This window comes from Notechis scutatus, chromosome Z, assembly GCF_049901735.1.
Source record: "Notechis scutatus isolate UNSWTSFEM ecotype Mainland chromosome Z, rNotScu1.2, whole genome shotgun sequence".
Classification (NCBI taxonomy): domain Eukaryota; kingdom Metazoa; phylum Chordata; class Lepidosauria; order Squamata; family Elapidae; genus Notechis; species Notechis scutatus.
Window position 1 is genome coordinate 137,579,296 of NC_142025.1, and position 28,000 is coordinate 137,607,295.

Below are 28,000 nucleotides of genomic sequence, written 5' to 3' on the forward strand. Positions count from 1 at the left end.
TCTCATCCAACATGTTTTACTGCGTGTTTCTAGGTTCAAAGCCTGTGTGCTTTAGAGATAACACTTCCCAAACTACAACATCATTCTTTGGCACAGGTCATTCCTATGTCTCCAGACTGCCGTTCTTCTCCCAGAAGTTTCTCGTAACTGGCTGGGACATATCTCCATAATGTACATCCCCGGCCTACACTGTAATCAGTCCTCTAGACCGTCTGTTCAGAGCTCACAGCAACAGCAATGGGCGTTGGACAGGCATCAAGATAGTAAGGATCTAGACGAGAAGAGAAAGTAAAGAATGACTGGTAATTTACGCCCTTTCTGTTGCTGCATCTGTTGAAACAGGTAATCTATCAAGAGCCTGAGGAACAAGACCACAAACAAGGAGCAGACCCACAGTGACACTTGCATTGCTGCAGGCCAGGAATGGCAATCTTTGGGTGCCTGGGAATACATTTTTTTCTTTTTTCTTTTTTTTTTGAGGTGGGAGGAAGAATCAAGAGCCATAACAAGTGGGGTGGGGATGAATCCATAAAGTGGATTCACTTTATGATATAAGAATATTATGAATATTATGATATAATATTCACTTCTATTATATGAAGCCTGTTTCATGGATTTACATGAAAAGTTTTATATGTTCCACTTCACAATGACAAGGAGGGGATTCTAACAGCCACCAAAAGGTGTTTCTGGGTTGCAGGCAGCTTAGGGAATTCAGATTACCCATTAGAGTAGAGCACAGAATGTGGAATGCCTAGCGGCCTATTTCTGTGGCTAGAACCAGGGAACTCCATCTTCTGGATACAGAAGAATCTGACAAGGCTTCAGAAATCAACGAAGGCACAACACTGCAGGCAGGGAGGTGTAGGCATGAGACCAGAGACTCCAAAATCATTTCCCAAAACAGAGGATAACAGCATTGTTGGGCAGAGGTGGGGGGGAAATACACCTCAAAGGAAAAGTTCAAGATATTTAAATGTATAACTCAAACAGTAGGGGTTGGGTAATGAGTTTAAACCTACAGTTATGGCTGATTGATTGACGAGAGCTGGCTACCGCATGAGGCAACCTCAACTGCGATTGGTTGCCTTGAGTGAAAAGGGGAAGCTTCCTTATTTCCCGCCTTTTTTGCCCTGTGTGCCCTGTATGCTCTCTGTGATTTACCTCATGAAATTCTTGCTGTGTTGATTTACCATACTATGCTCCTGTTTTGCCTCCCTTATTTACTGAAATACTATATTTATTTATTTGTATAAAAACTACAAGTTCTTGTCAGCGTCTCTGACTCCATTTGGACACGGGCTGCGCAATTCAGACAGAAAAGTTCCCTTGAAGTGAAGGTCTACTAAGGTGCCATTTCTGAATAAACCTGCATCCTTGAGAAGATACAGAAAAAGAAAGAAAAAAACTGAAGGAGGATTATAGCTTCCAGGATGAAGCTTGCCAACTGGAAGTAATCCAGTCCTGGAAACAATGACAGATAAATGTATTGGACTCGTATTGTTGTTGTTTTTTTGCCCTTTGGCAATTGAAATTTTTGCTGCTAACATCGCTGATTCTGCATATTTTAGTCTAAACCTCCAATTCCTAATGGTCTCATAAACAGCAGAGTTCATTGTGGTAATGTTAAAAAGTCAAGATGGTGGTAGCTGTGTGATGGAAAACCTTCCCATTTTACATACATTGAGACATTTAATGTGTAAAAATGGAGTGTGGCTTCAATTGTATAAATGTAACAACTATTCTGACCCTCCCACCCATCTCCGCAGATGCTCCTGTTGATAAAAGAAAGATGAGCTTATTTATATTCTCCACCTGATTCTTCAACAGGGTCAGGTGAGCTTGCAAGAAAGCTCGTGGTTCAATTAAAGCAATCAAACTAAGAAATCGAAGAGAATCAAACCTTCCCCTATAATAAGCAGCAGCCCTCATTAGAAGAGGTGGGCAACTTCTCTGCCCCACAGACTACCTTTGGAAATAGGTTGAGGTCAAATTGATCTTATACAGGTAGTCCTTGACTTATGACCATTCATTTAGTGATCATTTGAAGTTACAATAGCAATTTAAAAAGTGACTTATGACCATTTTTCACACTTAATGACTGTTGCAGCATCCTCTATGATCAAATGATCAAAATTGGACACTTGGCAACTGGCTGGCATATATTTATGGCAGTTGTAGTGCCCCCGGGTCATGTGATCAAGTTTTGCAACTTTCTGACAAGCAAACTCCATGGGGAAACCAGATTCATTTAGTGGTGTTACTAACTTAACAACTGCAGTGATTCTTAACAACTATGTCAAGAAAGGTCAGAAGGAGCAAAATTCACTTAATAACTGTCTTGTTTAGCAACAGAACTTTTGGGCAACAGGTACAGGTAGTCCTCAACTTACAACCACAATTGAGTCCATTTCTGTTCCTAAACATGACAGTTAAGGGAATTTTGCCCCATATTATGACCTTTCTTGACCTGTACAACAGCATCTTGAGGAGGGAAAGGGTCCTTGGAACACTCTTTCTCTAAATCTCTCCTTTGCTAGTAAAGATGGCTTGTTAATTCTTCATCTTTAGGAGTATCAGCTGAGTAATGAGAGAAAATAGGTGTTGCTCCTGCAAGATATCTCCATGAAGGGCAAAGAAGGGGCAAATGCCAAACGTGTGTGAGATATAATTATGCAATTGCTACAGTTCAAGACATCCAACATTAGTATCTAAATCATGGCATATTCATGATGTATATATTGTCATTTTGGCATCACAGTGATTTGTTATGGAATCCACTCAGCTTCTGGCAGACAAGCTGGCTACAAACAATAGTTACAGATCCAAATGACTCAATCAAGGGCAAAAGACTGAGTGCTAAGAAGAAAAATAAAAAGGATTTCTGAGAGTATAAATCTGTATTAGATGAAGCTTGCAGGCATACTCACCCATGAGCTGTGATCTTCTTAATTAGCGCAAGCAGCAATTGAACCATAAATGAATGTCAGAGATTGGATATGTACATTAGGCAAATCTGTGGCTGGCTAAATTGTGATTCAGTGTATCACAGAAAAAGAACTAAAGTTACAACATTCCTTTAGCCAGGTAAAAATCAGAAAGAAAGTTCTATTAATTTTCAAGCAAATTCAATCAACTTGATCATCTATCTAGGCCAATGTTTCTTACTTTTGGCAACAGAAAGATATGCAAACTTCAACTCCCAGAATTGCCAGGCTGGTGTAATGATTAAGGAATCATGGGACTTGAAGTTCACACACCTTCAAGTTTCCAAGGTTGAGAAATACCATTATAGCATTACTTGGTGAGTCTTTTATATACAATACACCCCTCTGTATATTAGTTCTTCCTTTTTCAGAGCTTTTTGAAGGTTCATGGTGATGATCTCAAAAACAGAAAACAGAAAAGAAAAAAAAAAGCTCCCCTTTGACATAATTGTTTGAAGAGCCCTTGCATCTACTTCCTGCTGAATGGCCAGCACCTAGCAGCTGAAATGAAGGAGACTGAGACTGAGTGTTGGAAACTAGGCTCCCCTTTCAGTGTGATCAATTTACAATAGACAATCCTTGACTTATGACTCTTTGTAAATCATGAAGGTCATAAAGCAGATCATCATGGTAACTGACCTGATTTTATGACATTTTCTTGAAGAGAGTCATTAAGCTAACAAGGTGGTCGTAAAGTGAATGCGTTTTTTTTTTTAGTGAACCCATTATTTGCTATAGGCCATTATTTGCTATGGGGTATGGTTTCTGGCCAAAACATAAATTGTAGTCAAGTGTCCAGAGGATGCTGCAAATGGCCATAAATATGGACCACTTGCTGAGTGCTCAAATGTGGTCATGTGACCCTGGGGGGAGGGCAACTGTTGTGAATCAATAAAAGTGAATAACCTAAATGCAAATTAGGGGTTGAAAACCTGCACACCTGATTGGTCCTTATACAACAACTTGGGATTGGGCCAGAACCGGTCCCTGATTGGTCACTTTTGGGACTGTCCTTATTGGTCAGTAGTTGGAACCTGTTGCGCATTTTCATTGGTTAATAAGGCAGCAGCTAACCCTATAAAAGGGTTACTGCTGCCCATAGCATTGCTCTGTTCCATTCTGATTCCTGTTATTATTAAAGAGTTGAAGTCACTGGTCAGATGTCTGGTCTCCTTATTCTCCAAACTTAACAGCAACCATCCAAACTTCGGAACTGGATTGTAAGTAGTTTTTTTTTTTTTTTTTGGGGGCGTGTTCTTTGATAACTTCAAATGGTCTCCAAGTGTCCGGTTGTAAGTCAAAGACTACCTGTCTCTATTTCAGAGGGGATAGGGCTATTACACAACTTTGAGATAGGAGAGGAAGTTTAAGAAGAAAAGTTGTAGATATCCAAACTCCTCTTCAGGACTGAAAATCTGGAAGTATGCTTGTTTTTTTTAAATCAGGGGGTGAACTTCTCCAAGTCTCTTTCTTGCTTAGTTGCTCACCTTTGTTTCTTTGTGGAATTGAGCCCGGCTTTCCTCGGGGACAATGCTGTAGGGTATGAAAATATCCAAATGATAGAGCTCAGGATGTCCCCGTAATACAATATGGTCTTCTCCAAGGTCCAGCTCAATATTTCTCACAGAGATCTGTAGTAGTGATGAGGGGGACGAGAGAAACATATTCAAAAAAAATGAAATCCGTCCCAGCACCTGGGCTAGAGTTGGAACAGGTAGGTGCTTCCCTGTAAACATACACTATGGAATTACCATTTTAGGGAGGGAGATCTTTGACACTAGATGACTGGGATGACTGGTTGACGGCTCTGCGACTATGGTGAATTCGGGAGTTGCAGCAGGGCTGAGAAAAGAACAGAACAGACTTAGATAAGGAGAGCTGTGCCCAAGGCAGATCAATAACCACTGGCAAGTGCAGAATTTGGATGGCTTTTGTGGGGCAAAACGGGATGGAAAACAAGGAGAGATGGAACAGGTTAGATAATAGACAGTACATCTGTACTCCATACCACAACATTTTAGTGCTGGTCCCCTCATTGTGTACTAAATGCAACTGGGTAAAAAAGAAAATCCACATGCTACAATCCAACCAGTGTTTCTCAAAGTTGGTGGCTTGAAGATGTGTGGACTTAATTCCCATGGCTAGGGGAATTGGGGAATTCAGGGAGTTTAAGTCCACGCAACCTCAAACTGCCAAGGTTGAGAAACATGGTTAAGTGACTCATGCCCATTTTACAACCTTCTTTGCCATGGTTGTTAAGTGAATCACTGCAGTTATGGGAATCACCTAAAGCAAATCTGTCTTCCCCCATTGACTTTGCTTAGCAGAAGCTTGCTGGGAAGGCTGCAAAATGGCAACCACAAGACCCTGGGAGACTGCCACTAGTGTAAACACATGCCAGTTGCCAAGCATCCGAACTGGTCACACTTAGTAATAAAATAACAGAATTGGAAGGGACCTTAGAGATTTTCTAGTCCAACCCTCTGCATAAGCAGGAAATCCTATACCATTCCAGACAAGTGGCTGTCCAGTCTCTTTTTAAAAGCCCCCAATGATGGAGCACCCACAACTTATGAATGCAAACTATTCCACTAGTTAATTGTTCTCACTTTTAGGAAATTTTTCCGTAGTTCTAGGTTGGTTTGTTGATTAGTTTTCATCCATTGCTTCTTGTCTTGACTTCTGTGCTTTGGAAAATAGATTGACTCTCTCAAATATTGGAACAGTACTATGTCACCCTTAATCCTTTTTTTCCCTAGACTAGACAAACCCATTCCTGCAATCTTTCTTCTAATGTTTTAGCCTGTATTGCTACAAAAAGAAAATCCTTCTGGGACTTGCATCTCCTTTTGCCAAACCATGCTGGGACCCAAATTCCCACCTAATGGTTTTCTTAAATGTCAAGGTTATTATGGCTATTTTTGTCATAGTTCTGAACCTATCCTTCTGGACACATTATACAAAGACCCAGCTTTCCAGAGAGGTCTGTAAGGCTGAGAAAGACAGAAAGAAAAAGAGAAAGGCCAGCACCAAGTGAAGGACTCAATTACAGCAGCATTGAAGATCAGGTTAGGGACAGATAGTCCTGCAGAATATCTATCCATGTTGTCACTAGAAATTAAGTTGATATGATGGCACATAATTAATCCATTAATTGTAAGATTATTCTGTCCTTATCAGATATGTGGGCAAGCAAGCAAAGATTCTGCTGTGCCAGTTTTACCACTATCCAGAATTGGCAAAAGTGAGTCTAATTAGAATGGATGAATATCAGGGTCAAAAGTCTTATTCCAGGAGATCATATTAAGAAGTCCTGAACACATAAAAACTTAACGTAAACCACTTTAAATTTGATTGTAAAAGATTCAATTTTTGTAACAGCATTATCAAAGCCAGGAATATTTTACCCGATTCAGTTGTCTAAGGTACTAAGTTTCACAACGTTAATTCCAACTTAACTTCTACGGACCTAATTCCATATTTAAGAAGTTCCTAAGGGGGCATGCGTAGATGCTCTAATGTGCCTGACATTCCTGTCACATTTTACTTCTTTTGTTTTTCTTGTTCTAATTTGTAATTTTTGTAACAAATGAATGAATGAATGAATGAGTATATCACCTAGAAACTTAAAGATAACATCCAGAATAGCTAGAGAGCATTTCTGGGGGAAAAGATGTGTGTGGGAGATCTTACAGCACAAGAAGGAGATTTAGCTTAAGGGAGTCCACTCCCCCAACTCAAAAAACCACACCTGCTCTGTATTTCCTGGATGATGGGCTTGGATTTAGTGCGGATATTCTGTTCTGATATGGAGCCCATAAACTTCCTGTTCTTCAGAATCCGCCAATCTGAGAAGGAATACAAGCAACTGTGTCAGCTGGTTACAGAGGTAACAAAATCAAAGAAGAGCAAAGCAATGCTGCCAGAGTCCCCTCGAGATTGCTTATATTCAGGAAACCACCCCACCCACCGAACAAATGCTCTCCTTGCTACAATTTTTATTTTCTGTACCTTGATTGATGATGTCCATCTTGTACTTCTCTGACAATCCTTCCATGGCTATGGTAAGGAAGAATTCTTTGAGAAATTGGTTGCTCTTTACCAATAGGAGAGAAAATTGGAGATAGGAGAGAAAATTGAGATAGTTTAGGCCCCCTTTTCCTATGACTGTGTTAAAAAAAATGGCTTGAAAATTGCTTTCCCCAATAAAATCCTGTGTGTCTTGGGAGCACACTCAGCATTTACATCGTGGAGGTCATCCATTCAGCTTCCTGTTGTGCTGAAAAAGGCAGCCAGATGAGCACAGGAAGGGAAGATCCCAAACCCCTGTTAAATAAGACTCACCTCCATCTTATTAAAAAAGTTGGTGTTTATGGTGACATCATAGGCTGTGCAACCATTACCACCTGAAAGGATGAAAGAAACATTAAGCTGATTCCTAATAGGGACAATTCTTCCTTAGGTCCAAAATGCACACATAATGTCCATTGTTTCTAGTTTCTAGTTGCTCTTGAAGGGATACAACTATACTGTATTGTCTTCATGGAAAGGTCCCCATATAAATCCATTCCGTATGAATTTTTTTTAAAAAAAGTTTGCTTTTTCAATACTACTTCCTTTTCAGTCAGGATGGTTAGAAATGTGTATAATATTGCATTTGTATTCTGTTATAAATTTTCTGCAGAGTATAGGATAGGCACAGAGTAACCCACACAACAAATAAAAGTAGGCAACAGTGCTCTGTTCTCTGTGATTTCCAATTGCATCTCTGTGAAGTGCCTGAACTGGGAAGTCCGAGAGCAATTTAGAAGTAATTATGAGTGACTTCTACTATCTGTTAGTGCCATCCTCATCTTTGCCAAAAATAGTTTTGTTGCTTCTAAGCCCAGCCAGATGTTATGACCTGAGAAGCAATAGGGTATTCAATTAGGTAGACGGAAAACAACATTTACATCCACCTGGCCCACTGGCATGGGAAGACAGAGTTGATTATTACAGGTCCCATCAATTAGGAGTGCACATCTGGTGGGACCACGAAAAAGGGCCTTGTTGGTGATGGCCCCTTTTGTATAGAACATCATTCTCCCTGAGATATGGTTGACCACCCCCACTCTATTGCTTTTCCGAAAGGCCCTAAACATGGTTTTGTCAGCAGACCTACAGAATACTAATGGAAATGGAGCCGAACCCATGGCTATTTTGATTGTGTTGTTGCTGCTATGGAGAGTGGAGTGCTTTTTTTATGGAGTTTTTATTATGTGGCGGGTTTTTAAATAGCACTAGCATTTAGACTTATATGCCCCTTAATAGTGCTTTACTAATTTAGTGCACTTTCTAAGTGATTTACAGAGTCAGCATATTGCACCCAACAATCTGGGTCCCTATTTGGACCTCGGAAGGATGGAAGGCTGAGTTGACCTTGAAGGTGGTCAAGATCGAACTCCCGGAAATGCTCAGAATCAGCTGCAATATTGCATTGTAACCATTGTACCACCATGGCTCCTGCCTTACAAATGTTATAAGACACCTGGAATCAGTTATGTGTGAATTGGGCAGTTACTATATATAAATTAATTCCCTAGTTTGTACCATTCATCTCAGCACCAATCAATTTTCTAATGAGTTGACAACTCACTCTTGTCCACTTCTGTATGGGGCTCCCCCAGACTCATGGGGATCCGGAAGGTAGAGGCATTCTCTGATTCAATGAGGCAAGCCAGCTCTTCATTGGTTAGGTCGGGTGGCGAAGGGATGTGCGGGGATTTGCAGACATTGACAAAAATCTTCTCACCAGAACTTGTGTGGGTTTTAAGGCAGAATCCTAGGGAGGGGAAAAATGGTGCAAAATAAAGATGTCACACATGCAACAAAAACTAGAAGTGATAATATCTTTCTTGTGATTTGGCAAACCAATTTTTTCCTATCTTATTGAAGGATTTAAATATGCAGCAATGAGATATAAGTGGAAATTGAACCTATCCGCCGCCAACTGGTTCTACTGAAATAAAGCAAGGAAAGCCTCTTTGTGTACAAATTCAGAATATCCAGGATCAGTAAAACTCTGTGAATCCTATAAAACCTTATAGATTAGGCTTAGTTGAACAATCCCTAGCTTACCCTACCCTACCTACCCTATTCTTTTACTCTGCCTCTGTCCCACCCACAGTAGCACAGCAACTGGAACTGGTATTTTTTTTAGCTTTCCAAGTTTCCCTGCAAAGCTTCTCTTATTTAAAACTCTTTTCCCATTTTTGATACTATTTTTTTCCCCAAGTGCAGCCTAGGAATATCATGTAAAGTTATTTTTGTAAGTCTTTTTTAATTCAGTGTAGAATATAAACACAGGTAGTCCTTCCTTTATGACTGGTCATATTTGAAGTTTCAAGAGACCTTCCCAGAGCTACTGACAGTCCATTTTCAAAGTTACGATTGTTGAACCCCCACCCCACAGTCACATTTTAGTGTTTGGCTATCAGCTCATTTTTATGGCCCTTTGCAGTGGCCCATAGTCATGTGACAGCAATTTGCTATGTTTTTGTGTCCCCATTGGGAAAAATGGATTCACATAAAGACCCATAATATCCCCTATTATCTCATATCCCTCTTGGAAATCAATAAAGAAACGATGGAGAAACAAACAAGAGAAAGCAGCAAAATGTTGGGGAAATGAGCAAATGTATGCCATAGGATAGGAAAGGAAGAATTTCTCATTTCCATCTTAGGTCTGAGAAATCTTCTCCCACATCTTACACCTTTTTCACATTCATTTTGTTTCCTTTAGCATGTTTCCTTTAGTAGTATTTTTTTTTTTTACCTGGAAGGGGGCGGATGGGCTTGGATTCTGCTGGAGAAGGAACGGAGCCCTGGATATTCTGGGCTGCCTAGAGAGAGAATAGTTGGATGTGTTTATGAATCCTGTGTGCCCCAACCAGTCAACAACCACACTGATTTATATTTTTTCCTTTTTCTTATGGCTAAAAGAAACCTATTGGGGGACCTACTGCATCCGTCAAATCTACTGAGGGGCAGTTCTATGTTGGAGGTAGTTGCTAGATTGACAGCAGACCCCAGCTCCCCGCCTCACTCTCTGCTCTCCACTCACCCATCTTTTTTTTACAAGTCATATCAATATATTTTCTTTGTTTTATTGTTCTATTACTTTACTATTGTTTTGCTTAAACTTCCTTTTTATTTATTTGTTTATAGATGTGAACTGCCTAGACCAGCCCCATGGCAAGAGGGCAAATAGTATTACTAATTCTTCTACTACTACTACTACTACTACTACTAATAATAATAATAATAATAATAATAATAATAATAATGTCGCTATTTGGAAATTCTGAATTTATCAGACTTGAATACCCTGATTCTACAAAAAACCACCCAACTTGGAATAGCTTATATCCTCCGACACTACCTTAACAGTTCCTAGGTCCTTGGTTAGGACTCGAGCTGTTGAGCTATCAACCAGCCCCAAAGGCTGTGAATCCCACCAAAGATTAACAATATTATTATTATTAACAACAACAACAACAACAAAAGCCTTAGTTGATACCTAGAATGCTGGCAGGAAACCGTATCAATTATCAGTGCCATTCAATGATATTTGCGATACATTTTTAAAAGTTCAGTTGACTGAGTTTCATATTTAATGAATAAAAGAAATATTAATAATAATCATACCAATAATAATAATTCATCTCATTCTCTAGGAGTGATCAGACAGACTAATTGCACACCTATAAGGATGAGTTGTGGGAAAAAAAAGACAAAAAGGGAACAAAGCTACTTTAACCTGCAATTTTGGAAAGTGTAGATCAACACTTTTGGTACATGCCATGTGTAGAAAAGCTGTCACTGTGCATCATCATTAAATAAGCACAATCACTGGACAGTAGATAAGGAAGAAGATACCGCACAAGGGCTCTAATGCCAATTACCGACTCCTCCCAACATTACCAACTACCTGTAAAACTGCATACATATGCTGAATTGATATTAACATCGCCTAGGACAGAGTTCCACAATCTTTTTGGCTTCATGGACTAGTGAGGGGGAGAGGGGACAAGTGCATGCATGTAGTTCCATTTGTATGAGCAGCGGCATACACGCCTGCCACTTGCACAAGTGGAGATGTGTGCACATGCACTTGCCACTTCTGTAGCCCGGTTCTGAATGGCGCAAGGCCTGGAGGTGGACTGTGACTGGGGGTTCAGGACCCCTGTCCTAGGGTAAAGAAAAATACAATAATTATACCATACAGCAATTACTACTGAGAAAAGTGACCTTAATAAAATTGTAATTAGGAATGACATTTGAGCATTTTAGCTCCTTCATAAAAATGCAGTGTCTTTTATGAAAACCAACTGCCTTTAGAATCAGAGTAAAAACATAACTTTATAGGATCATGATGGCTTTATTACTGTGTGTCTGGAATTGCCTATAGATGCATAATTGAATTTAAAATCATAGTTCGATCAAATTGCAGACACCAATAGTCTTGACAAAGAAAGGAAGATGTCCTTCCAAAAATTATTTTTGACAAGGGCCGCTTAGCCTTATCTATATCTGTTGAGATGGTTCAGAGGCAGCCCCCCCCACACCATTGGAAGCCCATCAAAAGAAGTGGATTGTTGTAATATTTATGGCTCCCAAGACCACCTCTGGCTTCCACAACCACTTTTTGAAGCTCCTAATCTCCTCTGACTTAAGTTGTTGAAAAACAATGGTATGATATTCTTTTGAATGGGAAAAAAACTAAAAAAATGTCACATGAATTATAAAACAGGAATGTCAAAGCAAAAAAGCCAAGGGCTGCCTAAACTCCCTTTGAAGTGCCAGACACACCCACTCTGCAGCCCTCAGATCAAAGACATTACATTAAAAAGTCCCTATTTCAATTTAATATGACAAAAGAGGGGAAATAACTGAATACATAAAGTGGAAGTATATTAAACTGGATGGATTTAATTTATGGGAACATTAAATGTTTTATGAAATCTGGTCTCCCTCAGCCTGAATTCCTACTGTAACCTCAGTCTGTTCTCTTATCGCACATGTCTTGCTACCCAATTTTTTTCTTAAATATGAGAGAAACTTCCCTCAACACACCTGAAGTAAAAGGCGATTGAATTCCTCTTCCTCTTGTTCTCCTTGTAATTCGGTCGATAACAGCGACTTATCTGTAACTGATGCCATGCTGAACCTGGTGGGCCCAGTAGAATCTACAAAATGAAGGTTTAAGAACCAATGTTTAGAAAAAAGTGACAAAAGAACTAAAAACCAATTTTGTAATCTTGGACCTGTCAAGATGTATTATTGTATATAACTATAGTACAGGTAATCCTTGACTTACAACCACAATTGAAGCCAAAATTTCTATTGTTAAATGAAACAGTTAAGTGAGTTTTGCTTTATTTTATGACCATTCTTGCCACAGTTGTTAAGTGAACAGTTGCAATTCTTAAGTTACTAACATGGTGGTTAAGTGATTCTAATTCATAAAGATGAGTCATTGCCGAGCATCCGAATTTTGATCACATGACCATGCTGCAACAGTTGTAAGTGTGAAAAACGGTCATAAGTCACTTTTTCCAGTGCCTTGTAATTTTGGATGGTCATTAAATGAACTGTTGTAAGTTGAGGACGACCTATAGTAAAACATTAGGGATGTTGTTATTCAATAGGCCACCCTGACATTATCAGTTTAGGAAAAATTTCATTGAGATCTTGGGTCAGGAAGAAAATTGCCTAAAAGACATAGGCTGGTTTTTAAAAACTGATTACAGTGCTTATGCATGCTCCTGAAACCTTTGAAAGATGCAGTGAGGAAAGTCTATTAGGATGGACTCCTAAGAAAAAGCCATTGCTTATCCATCCTTCTCTTCCAATGAACTGAGGGGTCTGGAACACGGCTGCCATGTTTCCTACATGGAATGGCAGCAGAGCCAATTTAATGGAATGGTTAAGTCATCAAGCTAGAAACTAGAGGATGGTGAGTTCTAATCTTGCCTTAGGCACCAAGCCAGCTGGTGATGTTGGGCCAGTCACTTTCTCTCAGCCCCAGGAAGGAAAAACTTTTCCAAGGAAACTCCACGGACTTGTCCAGGCAGTCTCTGAGAACTGAAAGGGGAACAAAAGGCAGAAATGCTAAAAGATTTGACAACACTAGGGAGGATAACAAAGAGGCTTAGAATCCCTTGGATAATAATAGAAGAATAAATGATATATTTTTGTTTTTAAAATGGCCCAAGGTCCTTTTTTATTTTTGCTATTGAAGATCAGTGCAGCCACCTCATAGAAAAGTTTCCAAAATAATATTAAAACTGCAATTTCAGTCCATAGAAGAAAACCACAGAAGATCCAGGTATATGGAACTGGTACACTCTTTGTACCACCCAAACCAGCCTCCAATTGATAGCAATAGCACTTAGACTTATATATTACTTCATAGTGCTTTACAGCACTCTAAATGATTTACAAATGTCAACGTATTGCCCCCAACAATCTGGTCCTCATTTTACCGACTTTGGAAGGAAGGCGGAGGCAACCTTGAACCAGTCAGAATCGAACTCCTGACTGTGGGCAGCGTCAGCCTGCAATACTGCTTTCTAACCACTTGTGCCACCATACAAGCACAAATCTTCTGATCCTCTTGGCCTTGCTTTTTAACTCCATTATTTATGGCAGTGGTTTTCTACCTGTGATCCACAGTGTTAGGATTCCGGCAGACCCTTGGGGAGTCTGCAAAAGCTTGAAGAAATGTTAGGATCTAAATATTGAGTTAAATTTTGGAGATCTGTCGCCAGAGATCATGGCCACAAAAGGTATTTAAAGGGGGTCCATGGCAGGGGTGAGATTCATTTTTTTTTACTACCAGTTCTGTGGGCGTGCTTGGTGAGCTGCCAGGGGAAGGATACTGTAAAATCTCCAGTCAGAGGTGGGATATGCCGGTTCTCCAAACTACTCAAAATTTCCGCTACTGGTTCTCCAGAATTGGTCAGAACCTGCTGAATACCACCTCTGGTCCATGGTGAAGAAAAGGTTGAGAACTACTGATTTAAGGCATCAACATCTCCCTTCCCTCCAAGAAAATCAGAAAAATCAATTTTCTTTTTTCAGTCTCACAATATCATTGCAGCGCTAACTACAAGCAACTAGTCAACTATTACCTAGCAACCTAAATAAACAGAAAAAAAACTATTACAATCTGATTACTTCTATGTGAAATTTCTTCCTTTTGCTGCTACTTCTATTACTACAAGCTCCATTTCTTTGACCTCAAATGTATCCTGAGACTAAAATAACAAAATCCTACTACCCATGTTAGCAGCCCAAATCTGTCTTCTCCTCCAAAACCTCATTGAGCTTAGTGCAACTGACTTCCTATGGAAATGAATATAGGTAGGTCTTGATTAGGGTACTTAATAAATCCCACAAAATGGCTGCATTATTCCAATTTGCACTATTTGAATATTTCTCTGGAAAATAGGGTAATTTCTTTAAGATTCTCATTTATCCCAAAATAATGTTAAAAAGGTATGAAAACAGAGCTTGTTTGGTCTAGAGGTTAGTATTGGCCTAGAAGAGATGGAGTTCTAGATCTCCAGTTCTAGATCTCCCTCAGGCATGAAAACTGCCTGGTGACTTTGGGCCAATCCCAAGGAGGAGTATTAGGTATAAACACAAAATGAATTTTTTTAAAAAAAAATTACATTCATAAGCTCCCACCCAAGTGATTTTCTAGGACACTTTTACCTTTTTACTATTATATTTAAAATACCCCTAAGTGCTATTGTTAACATCTTGGTGAACAGCAAACATGACCTGGTATCAACATGATCAGGAATCAGGAAAAAGATTTCAAAAGATCAAAGGAAAAATAACAAACAGTAAAAGTCAAGAGCAGGGAAGAAAAAAGAAAAATATCTAAAGAATCGACTTCTGATTTTCTGTACTGTGGTCACAAACATAATTATCACCACTTTTGCTTTCCCAAATTATATATTATCAATTCATTTTTGTCCATTTTCCTCAAAAAGTCCATGAAACTTTTAAAAAGTCGTTTATAAAAATTGTGACCCGCTATCAACATATAAATCATATTACTGTAAGTCAAATTTTGCACTATTCGAACTCGCACTAGTCAAGATCTACTTGTACAGTTTACACACACTACATGACTGTTAGGTGAACGACACACGCTAGTAATTTTGTCATTTTAAACTAGGTACCTCTCGGTACAATACTGCTGTCCAACCCACATACAATGGAGAAGCAATTCGTGGCTCCATTCTCTAATATTTGCTGTATTCTTTATAGAAATGGGATAACGAAAAAGAATCCCAATCGAGAACAGCAAAAATTCGCCTGGGCTCCGTTTTTTTACTCACACGCTGTACAGTAGAAAATGTGCTGTAAAGAGACAGCAGTTTCCTCCGCTTGTGGGGTTAATTAAACCGAAATACTCTCACTCGCACCTAAGCACGGAGTTTCCTACAACGAATCCCACCCCCTCGGTTCACTGAGACGCACCTTGAAGGAACTCACCGCATGTTGCGTTGCGTTGCGTTGCGTTGAGCCGGAAGATATTTTATAGACTTCAAGATGAGCATAGATGTACGAATATAGAGAAATGAGCCATGCAGGCAATGTCAAGACAAAACTCCTTGATATGGAAGGGATGAATAATTTCTATGTCTATGTTCATTTGGCATTGTTTTGGGGCTGAATTTTATCTCAATATCTGATAGCTCCGCCTCCATGTTACGTGACCAGGGCAGCATTTTAAAGTAATATTTAGTTAGGAAACGTTTTAGCTAATTATAGTATAAAGCAGCGTTTATCCATTTTGACAACTTTAAGACTTCAACCAGCAGAATTCCCCAGCATGCTTTAACTCTGTTGGCTGGGGAATTCTGGGAGTTGAAGTCCATACATCTTCAAGTTGCCCTGGTTGAAAATACTGATATAAAAGATTAGCTAGGAGATGGATGGATGTTTCAATATGCAGAATATACTTAGGTTGTATACATTGTTGCAGACTTTTAAAGTATTGTTTTCTCTGGTTGACCGGTTAGTGACCACATAGATGAATTATCTTCATGATAATCTGTCCCTAAACTGGGCCTTCAGGTCTTCAAATGGTATTCCCATAGCCCTGTTGTCAACTTCGAACCGAACGTGGCAGCAGCCATTTTTCTGTTCCTCATTTTTCTGTTCCTCAGTTACCACAGAGGGGGAGATTGCAATGTCTTTCTAGAGACAACAGAGAGCTTTCTCATGAGAACCAAGGTAATGGATAAGGATGGGGAAGGAGTACCTGGAGAGCCTGCCAAAATTAATCCAACACTTGGGGAATTGAATTATTTCCTATTTTAATTATACTGAAAATGTGGAAAAGATTTAGAGTTGGTTTTCCTTTGAAGCTGTGCCATATGATATACTCAGTAAAGAAGACTTTTGAGAAGGATCCTAGAGAGTTCTGATTTGCTTGAGTTCATTAGTTGGAACCTTGACGCCTGAAACATTTACATTGCTGGTTATTTGCTTCTCTTTCTGTCCATTTTCCCCAGCACTGGATTTTTCTTCAGGGAGTTAGGTCTCTGCATGTGGCCAAAACAGTATAATTTGAAATCATATTAGAGCACTTGATCGTTTGCAGGAAGTTCCACATGAGGGTCCAATGTGTGATCTGTTATGGTCAGATCCAGATGATCGTGGTGGCTGGGGGATCTCTCCACGTGGTGCAGGCTACACATTTGGTCAGGATATTTCTGAAACATTTAACCATGCCAATGGACTTACATTGGTGTCTCGGGCTCATCAACTTGTAATGGAGGGCTACAACTGGTGCCATGATCGAAATGTAGTCACTATTTTCAGCGCACCTAATTACTGTTACCGTTGTGGAAATCAGGCTGCTATCATGGAACTAGATGACACTTTAAAATATTCCTTCCTTGGGATTTCCGGTTTGTCGGCTTTGCAAGCGGTAGGGATTCATGGCTGCGCGATCCCTGCCGCGCAGCGTTTTGGGGCTCCGATCCGAAAGGGTGCGAGCAAGGCCTGCCCTGCAGGGGCAGCTGAAGGTAGGGGGATCCGGGAAAGGGTTTGGGGGTGCTGCAGACCCCTCCCTAGCCGGCAGAACCTCCTTTTACCAAGATTGCAGCGGAGGTCCGTAATGGCCGCCACAAAGAAGCCGCAGCTGGGCAAGTATGCGCTGGAGGAAGAGGAGAAAGTTTTTAAAAGTGAAAGTCTTCTTGGTCGACCCAGGACTCTAAGATATATTTAATTTAATTCCTGAAAATGATGGCTTTTTGGATGATTCTTTCCACAAGAGAAAATAAGCGGCAATTCTGAGGTGCTGAAAGGAAAGTTTACTCTCCCCGACGGAATTAATAAATGGATATTGAGAAACCTGTTTTTTTTCCAGGTAAAACTAGCTTTTGGGATAAGTCGGAAGGGAGAGGACAAAAATATATTTATCTGGTTGGATTTTGTTGGAGGAGATGCCTTAAGGATTTGAAAACAGAAATAAAATCTTAATAAGGCTTCAAAACACAGATTTGAATTTTCTTTTTCCTTTGCCTGATACTACCCCTGGAAGAGAAAGGGGAATTTTGGCTTGGCTTGGATTGATTGAGGATTGTGGACTTTGGGATTGTCTTATTTTTCTTTTGGAATATTTTGGTTGGTGTGAGAAGAAAGAGGAAAAAGAAAAGAAAAGATCTATAATGGCTTTTTCTTTTGAGGAACTGAGGGATGAATATGAGCAAATAAAAGCAGCCTGTAAAGATGGTATGGAAAAGCTTTTCTTTTTTTAGAAATGGCGTTGGTTAACTATGAACAGACAATACAGATGGAAGCTGAAGAACAACAAGAAGAAGATGAAGACGCCATCTTCAATGAATCCCAAAATTCATCTAAGAAAGAAGGAAGGAAGAAAGCGAGGAAAATGAAGGATTTAAGATCTAAAAACATTTAAGAAAAGAAAAATATGATGCAAAATAAATACAATGATAGCAAACAAGAGAAAAAGGAATACAACAGAGAAGGGATGCCGGCAAGACAGAGGTTAGAAGAAGGGGGTAGGAAGATTTGGTGGGGGAAGAAAGAAAGGGGAAAGGCGGAGAAAAGCCACAAAGTTTTAAAATTAGATGGGAAAAGAGGAATCCTTTTAGGGATAATGGGTAAAGCATAAATTTTTAAAAGAGATTGTGGTAATATATTTTATTAATCATTTTATCATTTTCTGTAAGGCCTTTGTATAACTAGCAGTAAGTCTAGGGAGATGTGGGCATTCTTGGTGGGGGTAGGAGTACCTTTGCTCATGAGTGTCTCATCCTGTTTGATTCTGCAAGTTTAGAAGGAATAGGAAAATGGGTGAAAGTTCAAGGTACACAGTTGTGCTTTCTCATGGGACTTTCCAAACTTTCCCATGAGACTTTCCGTGGCTGTATGATCTCATCCTAGCAAGGTAACATCTGGGACTTTCCAAGATTGTGTGTTCTCATGCTGGTGAAGTAATCTCCTGTTGAGGTCATTGTTTTCTGAATATGCATACTGTATATTTGCTTGTATTTTTCTCAATAAATACTGCTACCTGAGTTCACTCAGGGCTGGCATTTTCTCAGAGATATTTCCCTGTGTCTCATTTCAAATGTCAGTCCACCATAAATGGTGACCCGGACGTGATAGCTTGGAAGGCTACACGTTTCCCGCATCCCTATACTCATCGTCGCGGACGTCGACTGGGCCCTCATCTTCTTCGCTGGACGAAGATAGATTCTTTTCGTGAGTATGGGGGAGATCTCTCGAAGGCTCAGAAAGAGCACATCAGGGAATTGAGAGGGATCATTGGGAATAGTTTTGGGTTTGGAATTGGCAGTAGGGGTTGTGCTGTAGTAAAGAAAGAAATTGAGGACTTACTACAGTATGTGTGGAAAAATATTAAGTCATATCCGGAGGGAGGTAGTATTAAAGTAGAGTCCTGGAAAAAGATAGGAAATTTTTGCACGAGGAACCTCGTGCCCTTCTTCAATTTTGTTAACCTGGAGGGTGATTATGGATGCGTTAGCTACTTATGAACAACTGCTCCTAGCACCCCCGAAGAAGGTTTGCCGCTTTACCATGCGGTACGTTTGTTGCCGCCGACGGCACCTCCAGATAAATCTGGGGACTGTCCGGCTAGAAATACTTTTGTCAGAGGATAAGAGTTTACCTTTAAGGGTTCAGGTGGATGCAGTTACTGCAGCTATTCAAGAAGCAAAGAATAGAGGGAATTATCAGGAGATGATTTGGTGGAGTTTGGAGTAGAAGTTCAACTTAATCCAGTGGAAATTGTCATGGATGCTGCGTTGAATCCGCAGGAGTGGAAGCCTTTACCTCTCAGGATTTTGAGGGAAGTTAAGCAAGCAGCAAAAGAATATGGTGTTAGATCGCCATATACTCAGGCATTGTTAGAAGCAGTTGGTTATGGAAATAAAATGATTCCGGCTGACTGGAAAGCTCTGTTGAATATGATTTTAACTCCAGCTCAATATTTGGTGTTAGATCAGAAATGGAGACAGCTGGCAGTCCAGAGGGGAACAGCAAATGTTACCCCAGATCAGCTTTACGGAGCTGGTAATTTTACAACAGTGGAACAACAGAGAGATGGTATGCCTGAGGAAGGGTTCGTTCTTCTCCCACAATTAATTTTTCAAGCCGTAGGGGCTCTCCCTGACGGCGAAGGTGGTGAGAAGACCTTTACTAACATCAAACAAGGGAACAATGAACCCTATGAAAATTTCATTAGCAGACTGAAATTGGCTATAGAAAGACAAATTGATAATCAATTCGCCCAGAAAGAGTTGCTTTTTAAGTTAGCAGTAGAACAAGCTAACACAGATTGCAGAAAGATTTTAAATCCACTTGTAGCAAGTGGAGAGCGAGAAAATCGTGGATTTGATTAATGCATGTAGGAAGGTTGGGAGTCAGTCTTTTAACATGGAAACTTTAGCTCTGGCTTTACAAGCAGGAAATGCTCAAAAGGGGAATTGTTTCAATTGTGGGAAGCCTGGACATTTTAAAGCGCAATGTCGGGCTGCTGGAGGAGGTCAAAGTCAGCAGAATAAGAGATCAATGGGACAGGGTGTTAGTCCTAAATCAGTATGTCCGAGAAATGTAAGAAAGGATACCATTGGGCATATCAGATGCTCCTACAGTTTTTACTGATGGAGGGAAAGTTTTTGGTGCTTGTGTTTGGAAAGATAAATCTGGAATTTGGCATACAAAAGTGACTTCAGAGCAGAAGTCTGCCCAGCAGGCAGAACTTGCTGCTGTAGTTTTGGCTTTTCAAAATTTTCACAATCAGGATTTTAATTTAATAGTGGATTCATTGTATGTGTATAATTTGTTACCCTTTGTAGCAGGTTCTTATTTGTCTCCTGGAATATCACCTGATATTTTAAGATTGCTTTTGTTGTTACAAGGATGTTTGGAGCAGCGTGTGAATGTGTGTTTTGTTGCTCACATTCGTAGTCATAGTAATTTGCCTGGAATTTTATCACAAGGTAATGCCAAAGCTGACAGTGCTGTAACTTCAGTCCTCACTGTCCAGCCATGGGACAGTCATAGTTATTTTCATCAAAACGCTAAAGCATTGGCACAGCAATTCAAACTTACTACTGCAGAAGCTGCTGCCATAATTCAACAATGTCCAACTTGTTCAAAGCAGGGCACGAATATCCCTATGGGAGTTAACCCCAGAGGGTTGAAACCCTCAATGATTTGGCAAATGGATGTTACTCAATATCCGCCATTTGCGCCCTGGAAGTATATATACATGTGACTGTGGATACTTACTCAGGATTTTTAATGGCTACCCCTCAAAGAGGTGAGATGGTTAAACATGTCATCAATCATTGCATTAAGACTTTTTCAGTTGCTGGTACACCTAAAACTTTAAAAACTGATAATGGTGCGCTTATCGGAGCACCGGTTTTGATCAGTTTTGCAAACAATGGTCCGTGGAACATAAATTTGGGATTCCATACAATTCTACTGGGCAAGCTATTGTAGAACGTCATAATGCCACGCTCAAGACCATGTTGACTAAATTAAATAAAAAAGGAGGGAAGCTCCTGGGGCTTCCGGCGATTCAAGATCAATTAAATCTAGCTTTATATACTTTAAATTTTTAAATTTGTCTGGTAACCCCCTGCGGCGCGGCCAGCAGGCATTTTTCTTCTCCTTCTACAGATGCGGTGAGACCTCGGGTGTTGGTGCGGTTCCTTCCGGATCCGGCATGGGTTCCTGCTGAGCTGATAACGTGGGGACGTGGTTATGCAGCAGTTGAACATCTTGGTCAAATTCGTTGGGTTCCTGGTCGGTGTGTTCGACCTCGATCATTCGCAGGCACCTGTGAAGGAAGTTTCGGAGGAGCAGGATGGCGCATCTGTGGTTCCTGATCCTGCTGATTCTGCCTAATCTGTCCTGGGCTGCTCGGGTGCGGAGAGAGCAGCGACAGCATGTTCAGCGTGCCGGAGATTTGGGCGATGATTTGTGGACAGATAATAATTACATTAAAGATTTGCGTGACAACTGCCAAAAACTTGAACATCACCAATTGTTGGTTGTGTATGCACCTTCCTGGGAGAGTGGGAGAAGGACTAACATTGCATGGAGTGCCTTTTGAGGAAAAAAGATTTAATAAAGAATGCAACCTGGAGAAAACAGTTGTCTTGTGCTACAACAGAGCAATTCCAGATCCTAACCATGGGAGGTAATCTATGGACACAAATTTCTCGAGGTCTCATCCCGCCTTTGGGAATTGCTATGAACTATAGGGATATTCATATTTTAAATAATTTTACTGTTGCTATGTTTAATGATACTATAAAGAATATTAAGATGATTAATGTAGAAATGTCTGAAATTCGTACAGTTACTTTGCAAAATCGATATGCTTTAGATATTATGTTAGCTGCTCAAGGAGGAGTTTGTGCTTTAATTCATTCACATTGTTGTGTTTTTATATATAATTATGAGCCAAACATTACAAAAACTGTTCAGGACATGGAAGATCGTATTGCTCAGCATCAATCTGGAGCTGATGGGTTTAATGCATCATTCTGGGACAGTTTGTGGTCCTGGCTTCCTGATGGATCATGGTTTCGCTCCTTATTGCAAGGGGTTGTTATTATTATTGCTATATGTATCTTATTATGTTGTTTTATTCAATGTATTCCTAATCTATTACAAATGTGTACCTCAGTCTTCCAGCGTGTGGGATCAGGTCATGAGGGAATTGTGTACTATGCCACTAAAACACCCCCTATCTTTGAATAAATAAAAAGGAGGGAATGTGGTAATATATTTTATTAATCATTTTATCATTTTCTGTAAGGCCTTTGTATAACTAGCAGTAAGTCTAGGGAGATGTGGGCATTCTTGGTGGGGGTAGGAGTACCTTTGCTCATGAGTGTCTCATCCTGTTTGATTCTGCAAGTTTAGAAGGAATAGGAAAATGGGTGAAAGTTCAAGGTACACAGTTGTGCTTTCTCATGGGACTTTCCAAACTTTCCCATGAGACTTTCCGTGGCTGTATGATCTCATCCTAGCAAGGTAACATCTGGGACTTTCCAAGATTGTGTGTTCTCATGCTGGTGAAGTAATCTCCTGTTGAGGTCATTGTTTTCTGAATATGCATACTGTATATTTGCTTGTATTTTTCTCAATAAATACTGCTACCTGAGTTCACTCAGGGCTGGCATTTTCTCAGAGATATTTCCCTGTGTCTCATTTCAAATGTCAGTCCACCATAGAGATTCTGCAAGGTACACAAGATGGTATTGTAACATTTGTATTAGAAATAGAAAATTAGAATGGCTTAAGAGTTAATAAGAAATTAAAATGTTGAAATGTTTAATAATGATTGATTTTTAAAATGTAATAAAATATTGAAGGGAAAGGCAATGAGAATGCTATAAGATTTATTATTTAGATTTATTATTTAACTACGTATTTAGGAGGATATTATGTATTTAAACATTTTTGATTTTTTACTCTGTTTTTATTGTTACTAAAAGTAAAAATTAGTAGATAGAATGTACCAAGCAGAATCAAATTGGGTATTAGGTGTTATTTTAAATGTTAATCTAATTAATTTAGGAGAGGATAGAAAGGCATCATACTCTGATTAGTGATTGCAGGAGAAATTCTTTTTTTTTTTTTTTTCATTATAAGGAATGAGATAGAGGGATAATAAAGGATGGGCAAAAGATACAAATATAATGATTTAAATTAAGATGGATTGAATAAGATAGAATTATGAAGAGTGAAATGTGTGGAGAAGTTTATATAGAAGATACAGAATGGTAAATAAAATAAGTAATGATCTGTAAGATGAGCATGAATATAATTAAAGCCCATATAAAAGAGAGGTACCTGGGGCCAAGTTACTTTACTAAAAGATTTTTATATGTATGTTTGTGTCTGTTTATGTCTTTGAGAGTATTGGTGAAACCTTGTAGAAGCATAGAAAGAGAGTGATGATAATCAAGTCAGAAAGAAATAGATGAAATAATATAGAAATGTATTGTATAAGATAAGGTTTTATCTGACTTGTTAAATCTATAATGGAAAAAGGTTCAAATATGTAATGGTTGATGATGATTTGTTTGTTTTTTGAAATTAATAAAACTTGCTTAAAAAAAAAAAATTCCTTCCTTCAGTTTGACCCAGCACCTCGCCATGGAGAGCCTCATGTAACTCGGCGTACTCCAGATTACTTCCTATAAACATCTCAGCCTGGCCTTCAGCAGTACTAGTATACTTGGCTTTTTTTTAAAGCAACAATTTATTTGATAAGTTGAGGTCTGTCTCAGCCTAAAGCCTCTTTATGGACCAAACTGTGCCAGAATGAGGATGAGCAGTTTTGAGCACAACATAAGACTGACTTCACACACTAAACCTTTTATCAGTCAATCCAACAGCCAGTTTGCCTGCTATAACTGTAGTAACTGGACTGTTCAGAGAGAAGAGGTAACTAATTTCTCCCTTTTTTGCTTATATGTACATTTTAGTTGTAGTGTTCAACTGGCATGTATTAACATTTTTTTTTTAAGTGTCCAGCAACAAACTAAGTGTCTCATAGTTGGAATGTTGTTGGACATTACTTCCTCTGCTCCCTTCTGAGATGAAGATGATAGTAATGATGATTAACTGTAATTTACAATCACTGTCTGGGTGAGGCTTGTAAGTAGTGGACTATGTTAAATAGCTTTTCATTATTCAAAAATGTAACATTCATTTACATGCCAAATGTTATGTTAGGCTGAAATGCTAGATATCTCCATTCTTTCAGATGGTTATCTCTGAATCTACCTGTAAAGGGGTGTGTGTGTGTGTGTGAATAGTGCCAAAAGTGTTCTGGAAGATTATATTCTTTGAAAATATTTTTGGCGGCGGCATATGTTCGTTTTTATTTGGAGCATATAATTTTGAAAACTAATCAAGCTATTTAGCATCAATTTGAGTGGGGGAAAGGAGCGTGCTGCTGCTCTAGGCTACGGTCTCAACGATTGCAGTCAGTACGTTCTCTCTATAGTCAGTATGTTCCGCTCTCTAACCTTACGTCTCAACTCTTCCCTACATGTAGCTGAACTCTATGGCAGTTGGGAGGTCGGAAGTGACTATTAAAGCGGAGGGGATGCTGTTCAGTTGGGAGGTTGCTGTTTTTGGCTATCAAGAACCGAGCAATCAAGACTGGAGTCAATGGCCGGCTTCTCAGCGACGGAAAGCAGCCGCGAGACCCCTTCAGTGTACGACCTCTACAGCTCCATGGAGTATGGGCCGGTCCCGGAGGCGCTTGGGGCAGCCCAGGTAAGGGACTGGAAGGGATCCCCTCTCACGTCTGATCTCCCCCCCCCCCCACGGGCGGAGAGCGCAGGATCTGGTTGGCGTAAGAGGAACGTGATCTGTGTGCTCCAAAGGAAAGTAACTTGCATTTCCGCCTCACGCTAAACCACAAAACTGTGGGCGCTCAGTGCGGGGGGAGGGGGGGAGAACTTACTCAACAAACCATGGTTAAGCCATCGTGGTTTGCAGCGGCTGGAAACCAAACTTTGCAAAAGAGGGGATCCAAAGCGAGCCCGGAGAGACTTTGCTCTATCCTGATTCCTCCCCCCAAAAGAAAACACAGTTCCCCAAGAGGCAATTTTTGTGGACCCCACATTTTAGCTTTCTCTTTCCCTCCCCTCCAACCCCGCCGTCTCCCACTCGACTCTGTCCCTGACCTTCGCTCCCGCTGGCTGAACTCCCGGTCCTGGGATAGGGCGGACTTTACTGATAATTCAGGTTCAGGACGTGTCATTCCCGCGTGTATTCGTTACTTCGGCGCTTCTAAAGACGAAGCGCTCTTGGTGGACGCTTGAGCGGGTTTTGTACCTCTCTTATACGATCGGCAGCGCTTTTGCCGCGGTTCCTTCAACTAGTTTTAATAGATAAACGTAGCTTTTTTTTTAGCCAAGGAAATCTGCACCCGTTGTCACTTCCATATTGTATTCAGTATTTTGCTTTGCTGCATCGGAGTAACGCGGCTGTTTTTAGAAACTTCTGCCTGGCAGGGTTGAAACCGCGCTCTAAAATTAGCTGTAGCCTTGTGGCTTGAATGATGCCTGAATATAGTCCCAGCCCATAACTGGGAGAATATTCACTGGATTGTGATTTAGCGTCATCCGAATCCGGAAAGTTTGGGTACCTGAACAAACTTCAACAAAGGAAGATGAGCGTTTCTGGGAAACAGCCCGTGTGCCGCCTGGGGGGGAGTGGGGGCGCAATGAAGAGGGTGTAAGAAACCTCTCAGAGCAATGTCATCCATCCCCGCTTCGCCACTTCTGAAGTTTCAGACGAATTCGATCGACTCCGAATTTCCATTCGCTAATAGAAACTTCATTTTGCTGGTGGTCCCTTTCGGTGTAGAAATCCGGAATAACTACTGTGATTCAGTCCCGGGTTAAAAATGCTTTCGCCACCTCTCCTTAAAACAAAACCGGATTAGATGCAACTGGGGAGAGGGGGGACCTTCAGACGCCGTGCAAAAATCAGGAATAGAAAGAAAAGCAGCCCCCAACGTGAGAACAACTTTAACTCCCGGATTCCCAGGGAGGTAACAACTCTGCTGTCGTGGGGGTACAGAGCAAACCCACCCCCCTTTATCGCGCCGGCGCAAATGGCTCCAGAATCCCGATTTAAATCAGGTTCATATGCATACCACGGACTCGTTGGCCAATAGTTGCGCAGTAAGTCCCACCTCGGGTTACGTGTTACCGCGGAGGTACCCGCCTCGCTCGGTCTTCTGGGTTAGGGAGGAGGGTACATCCCGACATGCACCGGGATTGGATTTTTAATTAAACACAGGTGGCAGATCGTTCGCCCCCCCCCACACACACACTTTCCTTTGATTTAATCCTGCTCCTGCCACCCACCCACCCCTCTTCCTCTCCAGTCCCGGGATGTCTTCTCCTTCCCCCTCTTCCTTCCTGGGCCCGAGGTCGACGGATCGCCCTAAAGTGCCTCGAACTCGGGCGGCCACTTGGAGTCACCGCGAGACTCTGGATTTCCTCGCCTTGTGGGGCGAGGAATCCATCCAGGCGCAGCTCAACCGGTGCCACCGGAATGCCGACGTCTACCAGTGGATCTCGGAGCGCATGGCCGAGAAGGGCTATTTCCGCGACGAGGACCAATGCCGGACGAAAGGCAAAGACCTCAAGAAAAGTTACAAGCAAGCCAAGCTGCAAGACGGCGTCGCCCGCCAGCGCTGCCGCTTCTTTCACGAGCTCGACGCCATCCTGGGCGGCGGGGGAAGCTCCCGTGGCGGGGACGGCGCGCCGTGGTGCCAGGTGGTGGTCAAGGAAGAAAGCGACCCTGAGCTCGATCCCGAGCCGCAGCCTGCGGAGGACGAATACGCCTGGACCCAGGCCTCCGTCACCGACGGCAGCGATCTGGAGCCTGCCGGCGCCTCCGCCTATTCACCACCCTCTTCTCAAGCGGCTGCTGGGGGCGTGATCTATACGGAGCCCTCGATCCTGCACCGTCAGGTGGCCGGTGGCGAGATCAAGGAAGAGAAGAGCCCGCCGCGGGAAGAGGCCGACCCTCGCGTAGGAGGAAGGGGTGCAGATGTGGCTTACCTCTACCCTGCTCCGGAAAACTCTCCAGGGGAGATCCCGGGCAGATCCAGGATGGTGGAGGAGCCTCTGCTTCAGCAGGAGACCCAGGGACGTCAGGACGCTTCCTGGAGAACCGGGGTAAAGAGGAGAGGTGAGTTGAAAAAGTAGCAGTGCAAAGTGGAGGGTGGGGGAGAGGGAAATAGGCTTTATCCAGACATGAGACAAGGAATAGCTCTGGTCATCAATTCCTTAATCTCTGATCTCCTTACTTAGAAATAAAGTCTCCTTGAGTTCAGTGGAACTGATTCCCAGGGATGTGAGCTTAGAACTGGAACAATTTTGTGATCAGCTCATTTCCAACAAGTTTCAGATATTAAGTGCCAGAGATGTGGGTGAATTGCTATTTAAAAGCCTGATTGAACTGTTTTACTTTCACTTTTATCTCTGTAATTGTGGGTGGGATCTTGGAGTCCAAGTGGACAATCATTTAAATATGAGCCAGCAGTGTGCTGCAACTGCCAAAGAAGCCAACACAGTTCTAGGCTGCATTAAACAGACAGAATCAATTAACGTGAAATGTTAATAACATTTTATAATGCCTTGGTAAGGCCACACTTGGAATACTGCATCCAGTTTTAGTCGCCATGATGTAAAAAAGGTGTTGAGACTCTAGAAAGAGTGCAGAGAAGAACAACAAAGATGATTAGGAGACTGGAAGCTAAAACATATAAATAAAGGCTGCTGGAATTGGGTATGTTTAGTTTAATGAAAAGAAGGACAGGGAGTCAAGCTATTCTCCAAAGCACCCAAAGGCAGGACAAGAAGCAATGGGTGGTAACTAATCAAGGAGAGAAACAA

At 41.1% G+C, this 28,000-nt stretch overlaps 2 protein-coding genes across 8 annotated transcripts in view; one reads left to right on the top strand and one right to left on the bottom strand.

The window, feature by feature from the left end:
- Positions 1-27,263, bottom strand: PIH1D1 (PIH1 domain containing 1). Of its 5 annotated transcripts, none has more exons than XM_087946802.1 (11): positions 27,164-27,263; positions 13,002-13,112; positions 12,102-12,214; positions 9,802-9,868; positions 8,623-8,808; positions 7,332-7,393; positions 6,999-7,083; positions 6,739-6,835; positions 4,739-4,829; positions 4,475-4,618; positions 1-271 (listed from the first exon to the last, which is right to left on the bottom strand). In XM_087946802.1, the coding sequence occupies exons 3-11, from the start codon at positions 12,186-12,188 to the stop codon at positions 224-226; spliced, it is 867 nt and encodes a 288-aa protein (XP_087802928.1). In that variant the 5' UTR covers positions 12,189-12,214; positions 13,002-13,112; positions 27,164-27,263; the 3' UTR covers positions 1-223. The 5 variants fall into 5 exon arrangements, with proteins under 5 accessions (XP_087802928.1, XP_087802927.1, XP_087802926.1 ...); XM_087946801.1 differs by lacking the exon at positions 27,164-27,263 and adding an exon at positions 25,271-25,395; XM_087946800.1 differs by lacking the exon at positions 27,164-27,263 and adding an exon at positions 15,525-15,657.
- Positions 24,654-28,000, top strand: part of ALDH16A1 (aldehyde dehydrogenase 16 family member A1) — a 62,042-nt gene continuing 58,695 nt past the window's right edge. The window contains exons 1-2 of one of the 3 annotated variants that reach the window (XM_087946793.1): positions 24,654-24,856; positions 26,527-27,293. In XM_087946793.1, coding sequence (XP_087802919.1) covers positions 24,750-24,856; positions 26,527-27,293 — 874 coding nt within the window. In that variant the 5' untranslated portion in view covers positions 24,654-24,749. Of the gene's footprint in view, positions 27,294-28,000 lie in introns of all 3 variants that reach the window. The other 2 variants (XM_026677463.2, XM_026677464.2) reach the window with 2 other exon arrangements.

What these genes read in the sequence shown, in the direction of transcription:
- PIH1D1 (XM_087946802.1), bottom strand. Translation starts at nt 12,188, where the DNA reads ATGGCATCAGTTACAGATAAGTCGCTGTTATCGACCGAATTACAAGGA. An exon ending in ATCCAGGAAATACAGAGCAG is followed by an intron (nt 4,830 to 6,738) that starts GTGTGGTTTTTT and finishes TTCTTTTCTCAG; the next exon opens with CCCTGCTGCAACTCCCGAAT. An exon ending in AGATCTCCCTCCCTAAAATG is followed by an intron (nt 4,619 to 4,738) that starts GTAATTCCATAG and finishes TCACTACTACAG; the next exon opens with ATCTCTGTGAGAAATATTGA.